This window comes from Aegilops tauschii, chromosome 6 (genome assembly GCF_002575655.3).
Source record: "Aegilops tauschii subsp. strangulata cultivar AL8/78 chromosome 6, Aet v6.0, whole genome shotgun sequence".
In the NCBI taxonomy this organism is placed as follows: Eukaryota; Viridiplantae; Streptophyta; class Magnoliopsida; order Poales; family Poaceae; genus Aegilops; species Aegilops tauschii.
In genome coordinates this window covers 425670670-425682656 of record NC_053040.3, presented here as the reverse complement: position 1 = coordinate 425682656, position 11987 = coordinate 425670670, and the positions used below count along the sequence as shown (strand labels likewise).

The window sequence follows — 11987 nt, the reverse complement described above, 5'->3', positions numbered from 1 at the left end:
TCCAGGGCCTGTCTTTGTCGTACTTCTGCAACCACGGCCACCTGGCCTGGAGGGATTTGTTCAGCCATTGTAGGTTGGGGATTCCGAGGCCACCAGCCCATTTAGGTTTGCATACAGATTCCCAAGCCACAAAGCAGTTGCCGCTGTTCGCTTCTTTCTTACCACACCAAAGGAAGGCACAACATATTTTTTCGAGAGATTCTAGTAGTCATAGGAGTTACTCTGTATTTTCTTGGGTCTTAGATCAAGATAGGTGTATCTATAACAATTACGAGTGTGAATAAAGGTACGTGTGTTTCTAAAAAAATAACAGGCTAACAGCCCAGCTAGTTTTTTTTTTTAAGCAAACAGGGCAGCTTAGCAGTTAGCTAATGCTAAAGGTAGTAAAGGAAACAGAGCGACGGACACGCTACTTCGTTCGTACTAGTAGATGGTGCATGCATGTCTGCTCTGGCTCTCCAGCCTCTTGTTTCGCCTACGAGCACTCCCCGCCAACTCCGTTCCCGCCATTCGCTCTCCTCCACCGGCTCCGGCAAACATCCGCTGCAACACTCCTCCACCCTCCTCCCCTCTCCCTCGCATTTCTAGGACCCCCACACACCTCGCCGGCCCTGACGTCGCCTGCTAGGACCTAGAGGGTCGAGTTAACCCAAGAACCGCACACCCGCAGGATCGACGTACCAAGCAGCTAGCAGCAGACATGCGCCGCCTGTCCCTCCTCCTCCTGGCCGCGGCCGCCCTCCTCGCCGCCGCGGTGGCAGGAGTGCGCGCCGGGCCGGAAATGCCCCAAGCGGCGTCGGTGGCAGGAATGGGCGCCGGGCCGGGAGTGCCCCAAGCGGCGGCGGCGGCAGGAATGGGCGCCGGGACGCAAGTGCCCAAAGCGGCGGCGGCGGCAGGAATGGGCGCCGGGACGCAAGTGCCCCAAGCGGCGGCGGCAGGAGTGCTCGCCGGGCCGGGAGTGCCCCAGGCGGCGGCGGGGGGCCCGCCGGGCAAGCTGTCGCCCGATTTCTACAGCCAGACGTGCCCACGGGCAGAGCGGATCATCGCGGAGGTGGTCCAGTCGAAGCAGATGGCGAACCCGACCACCGCCGCGGGCATGCTTCGCGTCTTCTTCCACGACTGCTTCGTGACCGGCTGCGACGCCTCCGTGCTGATCGCGCCCACCCGCTTCGCCAAATCCGAGAAGGACGCCGAGATCAACCACTCCCTCCCCGGCGACGCCTTCGACGCCGTGGTGCGCTCCAAGTTGGCCCTGGAGCTGGAGTGCCCCGGCGTGGTTTCCTGCGCCGACGTCCTGGCCCTGGCGTCCAGGGTGCTGGTCACCATGACCGGAGGCCCCAGGTACCCGGTCCCGCTGGGCCGCAAGGACTCGCTCTCCTCCAGCCCCACCGCCCCCGACGTGGAGCTCCCGCACTCCAACTTCACCGTGGGGCGCATCCTCGAGCTCTTCCTGGCCAAGGGGTTCACGGTGCAGGAGATGGTGGCGCTCTCCGGCGCGCACACGCTGGGCTTCTCGCACTGCCAGGAGTTCGCGTCCAGGATCTACAACTACCGCGACAAGACCGGCAAGCCGGCGCCGTTCGACCCGACCATGAACCCGGGCTACGCCAAGGGGCTCCAGGCCGCCTGCAAGGAGTACCTCAAGGACCCCACCATCGCCGCCTTCAACGACGTCATGACCCCCGGCAAGTTCGACAACATGTACTACGTGAACATTGAGCGCGGCCTGGGCCTGCTGAGCACCGACGAGGACATGTGGTCGGACCTGCGCACCAGGCCCCTCGTGGAGCGCTACGCCGCCAACAACACCGCCTTCTTCGACGACTTCTCCCGCGCCATGGAGAAGCTCAGCATGTACGGCGTCAAGACCGGCGCCGACGGCGAGATCAGGCGGCGCTGCGACGCCTACAACGACGGGCCCAACACCGTGTGATCGATGCGCGCATACGTTCCGCCGGCGTCGACGTCTCTGCCTACCACGAAACGCGTTGAGTTTCCACAGAGTGGCCTTGGGATATCTTCGGGTGCGCTCAAGGTTATGGATCGGGGCCGGCCGGTGAAGCAAGTTTAATTAATTCTCGTTCGATTGAGTTTTTTTTTTTTTGAGGGGTCTTGTTCGATTGAGTAATCTCTTTAGTTTGCGTGCGGTAAAAAAGTAATCGACATTGATGTGTTATTTGTATTCATTTTTTTCCTCTTCTTTCGATCATGTATCTTGCCTCTAATTAAATCAGCTTTTGGTTTTTACACGTGTTACTGTTCTTGATTTATCATGTTGCTAGACTATGTTATTATGGTCATAGTAAGAAGTAACATGCATATATTATGCATCTTACTATCTTCATGATGGGTAGTAACATATGTGTAGTATCATGCAAACCATTATTTATGGGTCCCGATAACGCTCACACGTGTGGGCGTTAAGGGGTCTGACCACACGCCTACGTGTGGTATCTAAAGAACAAGCCCACACATCTACGTGTAGGCAAAACAAGTAACGCGCATATGCCCGGTCTTTTGACTCGTGGTCCCTCTCATATGCCTACGTGTGAGCAAACTAGATAACGCCCACACGCCCGTACTCACGGTCCCGCATGCTCCGCGTGACAGTCACCACCCGTCCCCGCAGTTGCCATGGTCCGGACCCTCTTCCATGTGCGTTTATGTTGCTGAACTACAGTTGCCATGTCTGATAACTACAGTTGCCATGGTTGCTCAACTGCAGTTGTCATCTCAGGTCAAGTGCCAGATGCCTTTTTGGACAACTGCGGCTGTTGCCATGTATTATCTGGTCTACTACAGTTGCCATGATTTGAAAACTTTAGGAGTTGCCACCTACTAACACTAGGCAGTTGCCATGTAGCACTACAAAAAAGACATGGCAAAAAAACATGTTCGGGTAAAGAGAGAGTTGTTATCTGCTTACAAGCACGCTAGGGCAGTTGCCATGTACCCTGCAAAAACACATGGCAACTGACAGCTTTGGGTGTGGGAGAGGAGACGGGCGTGTGGGCGAACTGCTAAATGCCCACACACCAGCCCCTACGCGTGCGTGAAAACTGGCGTGTGGGCGAACTGCTAAACGCCCACACACCAGCCCCTCCGCGTGGTCAAACGAGCGTGTGGGCGACCGGATGAATGCCCGTACACCAGCTCAATCCTACGTGGCATAAAAAATCTGGCAAAACATGCCAAGATTCGTGCAAACACAAACGGACATTGATCCATATGTATGGGTGAGATGCAAACGCCCACATGTGTGGGCGTTAGTATTTCTATTATTTATTTAGATCTAGACTCATTTTTCCTCGGGAGGGTTCTGTTAGGCTAGTCATAGTAAAGAGTAACTTACATTGGTAACATGCATAAGTTACTGGAAGCGGATTTGTAGCACATCCGCTCCAAATCCATATACGAACATTAAATTCAAACAAATACCGAGAAATTTGAAAAAGAATATGAGATTTAAAGATATCAAACTGGGTTCCCGATCTACTCCCATGTCAAATTTCGTAAAAAATTACCAGAAAACATATCCGTGGAAAAAAAAGATAAAAAAATCTATGTATAGAAAAAACTGTTTGGATGGATTTTTCTTCATACAGTATTTCCTTCGCCACGAATTCGTTTCATGGTATTTTTTATGAAACTTCACATGGGAGTAGATTGAGAACCCATGTTTGATATCCCCAAATTTCAGACTTTTTTGATTTTTTTTATAACTTCAACATTTAATATTTGTATAGGGGTGTCGAGCACCCAGGTTCTCCTGTGTATTTTCATAAATTATTAGTCTATATTATTACCTTTATAGTGGGTAGTCTCGTAGGTGTGTTAACATATGGACTTTCGTTTAACTCATTTTTTATTGAGAAGCGTTACGCGATGGTAATATATTATGTGGCTCTCTCCTCTTTATCTCACCGTCATAAGTACTTTATTTGTCTCTCTTCTCTTTAATTACTTGACACATTATTTTTTTTGCTTATATGACATGCATGTTACTATTTATTGTGTGGAGTAACTTATACTAGTTTTATGCATATTACTCTAGTCTAAGTTACTACTTGTGCAAAGTAACATACTCCCTCTGTCACGGTTTAGAAGGCGTACATGAGAAATCTCTGGGACCAAGATAGTCCACGATTGGCTCTAGTTTCCTTTGCATGCGACTGAAAAATAGTAGCGTAGTTAATAGCACAGCGCCTAATTGCTAGAAAAATCAATGCGCAGTAACCCCATGGCCACTAAACGAGCAACCCTCACGCATGCATTGGTGGAGACTGATTCCAGCGGGAGTACTAGTACTAGAATTCACACGGTTGCATGCATATAGTACTAGTAGGAGTAATTGCATTAGCGCCTTAAATCTTGTCTATTTTGGAAACGCACGTAAATCTAACTGTGCCTTCTAAGCCGTGACGGAGGGAGTAGTAGTAGTATCATAGATTGCTTCATTTATTAGACTACCCATAGTGGGAGTAATATAGGTAGTAACATCACATATATCTAGGTTAAATAGATGCTGTGGCATGCAATAAATGAAGAAAAAGATGAAAGTGGTAACATAGCTAGTTACAACTAGTATGAGTAACATCACACATATCAAGGCAAGATGTGTCTATAACCTAATAAATGAAGTGCTCCATGTTACCACATATATGTTACTCCCCACTATAGAGGTAGTAACATAGACTAGTAACATGGGCATGTTACTAGTCTATGTTACTACCCATTGTGGCTAGTCTATGTTACTACCCATGCGGATGCTAATCTCCGCTTGAAGCGGTGTGGAGGCACAATGTTCCCAAAAATTCAACTAGGGCCACCATAATCTCCTCACGCCCTCGCGCAAATGCAAGATGTCGTGATTCCACTAAGGGACCCTTGAGGGCGGTCACCGAACCCGTACAAATGGCAACCCTTGGGGGCGGTCACCGAACCCGTACAAATGGCAATCCTTGTGGGCGGTCACCGAACCCGTACACTTTGGCAACCCTTGGGGCGGTCACCGGAACCCGTACAAATTGCTCAGGCCAATCTCCACAACTTAATTGGAGACCCGACGCTTGTCCCGGAGTTTTCCATCTAATGATTGAGCTCCGCGACACCAACCGTCTAGGGCACCAAAGCACCCAAGAGAAACAGTCTCTAGGGTGCCCAAACATCCAAGAGTAATAAGCTTCTCAACTTCACTTTCACGTATCATCATGGAGAACTCAAACGATGCACTAAATGCAATGGCAAGGGCACACGGAGTGCCCAAGTCCCTCACTCTCCCGAGCTTAAAAAATAAGTCGCCTCATAAATTTGTTGTGACTTCTAAATTAGTTATCACATAACAGAAGCCCCAATATAAGAGGCGGCTTGTGGTAAAATCTAGGGAGGAGGTGGCTTACTTTTAAGCTGCCAAAAGAACTGGCCCTAGCTCGAGTCCTAGATGCATAATCTTTTTGGGCCGATACATCATTGATTTATATGTTTTAGCATAAACGAGACAAGTGATGTATGTTTGTATCATTAATATGGTTTTTATGCATTCTTGTGGAAGAAATGCATGAAAGATGATTGTTGTATGAAGAGGTTTATACCCAATGATGTGAGTTCCCGTCAAATAAAACCAAAGAAAATCGAGGGTAGCCAAGTCAACACTCCTCCCATCGGCGCTGCCGTCGGTCCGCCCCATCTCCGATGGCCTCTGGGTCATGGAGGTGCGGAGGATCTCGGGCTCCCGCTGGCGGGAAGGACTCAGTTCTCGTTCTTGTTAGTTTCGGCATCTTGGTTGGGGTTGTGTGGCGGTGGCGATGTCCCTTAGTAGGAATAATGCCTCACATGTTCTATCCTCGTCTCGGTGGTGCGTCTAGCATCATCGGAGTGTGTGTAGAGGTGTGTTTCTGTCGGATCTCGTGGGATTCGATCGGTGCTGGCCTTCGATGGATCTGTTTGGATCCTGTCTTCGTTCGTCTTCTTTTGAGTGTTTACAGGTTTGATCTATATGATCTACGACTTTCTTCATCGGCGATGGTTGCTGCTCTGATGCGCTGGTCCTATGGAGTCTTAGCACGACGACTTACCGACTGTCCTCTACAACAAGGTTTGTCCGGCTCCAGTGAGGGAGGGGCAATGACGGGTCGCTAGGTGGTCCACAGACATGGTTGTAATTTTTATTACCTCTATTGTTCTTTGTACCGTCATGACTGAGGATGAATAGATGGGAAGTTTCTCAAAAAAATAAAGTTTTTACCCAATGCCATTCTCTTTAGCAGAACATGAATGCTAAGTAAGTTTGGTGCAGGTGTGGTTTCTCTCAACTCTGATGGACAAATTGTTATTGCATGTAGAGAAGCCAATTATGGAAGCCCTGAACCTAAATTAGCTGAGGCATGTGCCCTTCGGCGAGCAATTAACCTTGCACGTAAGATGGGATGTGATTCGGTGATATTCGCCTCCGATTGCCTCTCTTTGGTGCAGAGAATCAATTCTCATGTTCGCGATCGTTCACTCGTTGGTGTTGTGGTCTCGGAGATCAAAGATGTTATGTCGAATATTCTTTTTTCTCGGGTTAGTCTAATGTTTTAGCTCATAATTTAGCTAAGTCGTGTTTGAGCTGTAATGGTCTTTGTGTTTTCACTTCTACTCCGGAATGTATCCGAGAGACTCTTTGTAATTATGTTGCTTGATTAATAAAATGCTGACGTTTTCTAAAAAAACATGAATGATGGTTCCCTAAGAAAAACATGAATGATGGATTGATGTTCCACACACAAAGTGTGCAAATATGACGTCTGTGGACCGGAGATAAATATGAAGTCCGCAATGAAGCGCGCGCGTGCACAAACACACGCAAAGTGTGCAAATTATTACCCCCGGTATTACATTTGTATATCCCCCATTTGAGGTTAATATGCAGAAAGAAAAATGAATCCTACGTGGCAGACAACGTGTCGTGCCATTTCGTACACGCAAGCATAAAACACGTCAGGTACGAGATCTGAATACGTGTACCAAATCCACGGGAGGAAGGAGGGAACCATCCGCTCTCGGTCGTGCCGTGAGGGGTCCTGATCCCCATCGGACACCGTCGTCATCGGCCGGCTCCCAGTCCCACCTCCGTCTCCATGCGATCTCCTCGGCCGGCGCGGCTCGCTGCCGTCGCGCTTCTCCTCGCGGCGCTCGCCGCGGCCGCGGCCGCCCCCGCCGCCGCGGCCAGCAGAGACGGGTACGGGCGCGCGAGGAGGCTGCGCATGAGGGGCAAGGTCGTCGAGATGTGAGCGCTCCCCTGTCTTGAGCTACCCTCCGTTCGATTTCTGTCGGATTCAGTCCGAGCTTGGGGGTTGGGAAGGTTCCATTTTGTCGCGGGGATTTCTGTGTCATACGGGGAAGAAGATTTTAGCTGTCCTGTAAGCTCCATCTTCGCAGACAGAAGCCCCTGTAATTCGGGTCGCGGATAAAAATGCGAACTTTGTTCGTCTTGTTCAGACGAGTGCCAACATCTCGAGCTCACGCCTATAACCAACGTTTCAGCCCATGTGGTCAATGAATCGCTCCATAATCTCTGTATTTCAGTTCTGCAATAATTTTGCACCCCCCAGTCCCCAGAGCATCAACGATATGATGTCACTGTAAGCTGTCAGATTCTGGCCTCTTCAGTTTCTAGATCAAGGCCTCCAGACTAGAGCCTCGTCTGCACATGGCAAAGCATTCAACATACAGAGTTAGCCAAGTAGCTCTATACATGAAGGCTGTTACCCTGTGTATTGTCACCGCTATCAAGCCTCTGCACTGTAATGTACTCCCTCCGTCCGGAAATACTTGTCCGTGGAATGGATGTATCTAGATGTATTTTAGTTCTAGATACATCCATTTGTATCCATTTCTACGACAGGTATTTCCGGACGGAGGGAGTAGTAGTTTTCAATGCTCAGATTCTAGTACTGATCCATTTCTATTCATTTCAGGTTTTATCATGCTTATGACAACTACATGGCGTATGCATTTCCTGTATGTTCATCAGCTATTTTAGGAATTCTTGAGCAAAATTCAGTTCATTTGGTCATGGCCAATCTGATGTTTTCTGTGTTGATACCTTTTCAGCATGATGAATTGAAGCCTCTTACTAAAGGCTTCACTGACTCCCTCAGTGAGCTTGGCAACCTAAATGTATTAATGTATCGACAAATTTACAGTTTCCAATTGACGCCACAAAAGCTTAAAGATACCCCGGCGTAATATCACCTCTTTCTTCCTTCTTGTAGCTTGAGCACTTGCCACAGGATTATAATGGATCAGCATTGACACTAGTTGAGTCATTATCAAGGTACACTTTATGAAGTTGTAATGTTTCTGGATACTTTGAGATTTGTGTTGTCTTTTGATGATAAGAATATGATTACCATGTTGTTTCTTCAAAAGGAAAATTGTATCCGTAAGATCGATAGGTAATGCCTCTCTGTTTTGGCTCATGCAGTCTTGTTGTCTTAGGTAACCTAACAGAATTTGACAGAGGAGTTAGTTGGCTTTCAGAGAACCTAACTTTTGATGTTGATGCTCGAGTTAATCTTTTTGAGGTAATGCCATTCGATTTTTATCACGACTAGAACAAAACAATGACATGTTGACAGGATTTTAAGCAACAATCATTTTCTCACAGTTTTCCCTTCTTATCCAGTGTAACATAAGACTTCTTGGGGGGCTTATTTCTGCTCATATTCTTGCAAAGGACTACAGCAGTCAGAATAAAGATGGAGTATATCAGAACCAATTACTACATCTTGCTGAAAATTTAGGCAGCCGGTTTCTGCCAGCATTTGAGACACCTACTGGATTGCCATATGCATGGATCAATCTTAAGGTTCATTTACAAACCCTTGGCCTTTCTTCTGATTCAGAAAGCAGTTCACCGCTACAATCACGTTCTCGGATAAAATAAATAGTAAAAGACATGTATTGATAAATTCCAAAAGTTCAGCAAGCCCTTTCCTGCTATGGCACAGAACAGAAGTGTCAAGCCTCCTGTGGAAACTAGATAATTGTTCGACAATTATTTTGTTTCCCTTTCTGGATACCCTTGTATGATATTACTTGTAACACTCAAGTCATACATATTACATAGCTCACGTGTATTACAATCCTTTTAATCATGATCTGACATGGCTGTTGAGCTTGTATTTTATTCATACATCTTCTCTGATGCTATGACTACTTTTTCCAGTATGGAGTGATGGAGAATGAGACAACTGAAACGAGCACATCAGGATGTGGTGAGTGGCGGAATAGTCATTATTCTGTTGGGTGTCTTTGTAGTGGTAGCTAAGATACATAAATTTGTTGCAGGCTCCCTTATCCTTGAAATGGGTGCATTGTCACGTTTGACCGGTGATCCTAGATATGAAGCTGCAGCTCTTCGTGCTCTTCGCAAGTTATGGAGCATGAGAAGCTCACTGAATCTTGTAGGCTCAACACTAGATGTTTTGTCTGGCAACTGGATTGAATATTCGTCAGGCATTGGTGCTGGTACTACTTCTTATGCTAGCCCACTTGGTGTATCGCTTATACCAACATCAAATTTGTAGCATAATTGTTTTTTTACAAGTGTTTCTTTGTATATGTCGTTTAATTCTGTCTAATTAGAACATATATGTGCTTGAGACATATTGATGATCTTTCGTAACATATTTTCAGGAGTTGATTCATTTTACGAGTATTTGATTAAGGCATATATCCTTTTTGGAAGTGATGAATACTGGGATATGTTTCATTCTGCTTACCTAGCAGTGCAGAAGTATTTCCGACATGGGCCATGGTACACCCTTTAATCATGCCATATTCATTCAAAAATTTCCATTCCATGCTAGTTACTTGTCGCCACAATATGCTTGTACCGGACAGTAATACTCATCCATCTTCTCAGGTACCATGAGGCTGATATCAGGACTGGAGAAGCAACACACTGGCAACTAACTAGCCTCCAGGCCTTCTGGCCTGGTGTTCAGGTCTGCTGACTCTGTACATGGTTGATGTAGCACCTTATTGTGGAATTTTTTATCTTGTATTGTTTTGCTTACTGCTATCATCATCACCAGACATTACTAGGAGATGTTGCTGCTGCAAATCTGTCACATCGTGAATTTTACAATGTATGGCAAAGGTTCGGCGTCCTTCCTGAAAGGTATTAATAATTAAAAACTAAGTACCTCTTGACCATCAGTTTGTAAAGGAAAATGGAAGTATTGTGTGACTATTTGAAATAAATTCGGAGTATGATACACAAGACTGACAAGAGTATGACCAAAACTTGCTTTCAGGTTTTACACTGTATTTTATTGATGCATGCTTTGTACTTTGCAGATATCTGTTAGACTACGGAATTTTGCATCCTACAGAGAAGTACTATCCTTTACGTCCAGAGTTTGCTGAGTCTACATTTTATCTTTATCAAGCAACTAAAGGTGTGATCATGAATAACAGACAAATAATATTGTTGGGTTTTTTTTTTCTTAAAATATTAATCAAGCAGATAAAGATAATATGATGTCCAGATCGCTAACACCACTGATCTCTATAGATCCTTGGTACCTAGAAGTGGGTGAATCTATAATTGGATCACTTAATTACTACACCAAAGTGGAAGGAGGTTTTGCTAGTATCAGAGATGTTTCAACAATGAACCTTGAAGATCATCAACACAGCTTCTTTCTTTCAGAAACGTGAGCTGTTAATCGTCCTATTGTTTCTAATAAGCAGTTGGAGCAAAACTGTCTCATTCGCGCTGATAGATCCGGTCACTGTGGAGATGACAGTTGATAACTCTTCTGCAGGTGCAAATATCTTTTTCTCCTTTACGACGATTCATTCTTGAGGAACAAAAATTACATATTTACAACAGAGGGCCACCCCCTTCCAGTAATGAGCACGTGGCACGAGAAAACTCCTCGACTGGATGTTCCCACCAATTGGACAGTTGTTAAGGTGATTCCATACCACCTTACATCAGAACGCAAGTTAGGAAACCATATGATGCCCTAGCTCCTATTTGTAGGAGCATTAATCTTACTCTGTACTGTCATCGTAACGATATCGAGAACCTCTCTGCAGGACGGCAACCAACCGATTCGTGCGAGCGCATTGTCATCCAAAGTCTGTCCAGAGACAATTTTCCGGCAGAACGTTGGCTCCCCATGGGAGAGTGCGTGCCACATACCAGATGTGTTCCCTAGCCACAGATGCAGGGCCGACGATGACTGTGGGATAGAGTCAGTAACATGCAAGAGGAGAACCTGCAGTATGGCTGGATACTGCGGCTTGTGGCTGGCGGTTTACTAGCCAATGTTGTTGGAGAGATTATACTTTCGCCATTCGTTCACAGAATGATCAAAATAAGGTAAACACCACCATGAAAATAGAATGTTACCCGCCTGCTTTGTACATTAGAATAGCATCGACAGCAGATTCATGACGTCTGAATTGGCCAAATTAACCTGCGTGTCAAATACTGGTTTGAGGTTTCATGCTGATGTATCTGCCATCCGATATATGGGTGTACTTTATTGTGCGATATATGTTATTACTATCTGATCTGATTATTTTAGCACATGTGTGCATGCAAAAAAAAAGAACATACTAAAGACATTGTGCATTCTGGTTAATTTGTGCGGACTTAACAATAAAGGTTTGTTGTGAGTTGCAAATCGTTCGTGATTGCACTGCTGTATCTGCCGTCAGATTTGTAATGGAGATTCACACCAATAATATTAGTTGGGCCAAATATTCAAAAAAAAAATTAGTTGGGCCAAATATTCAAAAAAAAAAAATTAGTTGGGCCACCTTCCCTAATCCTGACAATGTAGCTGCAAAGTCAAATGTCCGATGCAGGGCAGGAATAATAAAAATTCCTTCCTTTGATCTATACAAGACCACTTAGTCTCGTATTAAGTTAAACAGCTTTAAGTCTGATGAACTATTTAGAAAAGATCAACATATGCAATATC

General features: G+C 46.0%; 2 protein-coding genes across 2 annotated transcripts; both read left to right on the top strand.

The window, feature by feature from the left end:
- The first annotated feature begins 700 nt into the window (after nt 1-700).
- LOC109784487 (peroxidase 31-like) lies at nt 701-2604 on the top strand. The gene is made up of 2 exons (XM_040392817.3): nt 701-835; nt 968-2604. Exons 1-2 carry the CDS (start codon nt 701-703, stop codon nt 1931-1933), a joined length of 1101 nt encoding a protein of 366 aa, XP_040248751.1. The 3' UTR covers nt 1934-2604.
- Nucleotides 2605-7002: 4398 nt separating this feature from the next.
- Nucleotides 7003-11399, top strand: LOC109784486 (alpha-mannosidase I MNS5). Its single transcript, XM_020343083.4, has 15 exons — nt 7003-7267; nt 7959-8001; nt 8095-8160; nt 8256-8317; nt 8468-8567; nt 8669-8851; nt 9212-9260; nt 9334-9513; nt 9682-9802; nt 9911-9992; nt 10083-10168; nt 10348-10448; nt 10565-10706; nt 10818-10968; nt 11095-11399. Exons 1-15 carry the CDS (start codon nt 7119-7121, stop codon nt 11320-11322), a joined length of 1743 nt encoding a protein of 580 aa, XP_020198672.1. The 5' UTR covers nt 7003-7118; the 3' UTR covers nt 11323-11399.
- Nucleotides 11400-11987: the final 588 nt, after the last annotated feature.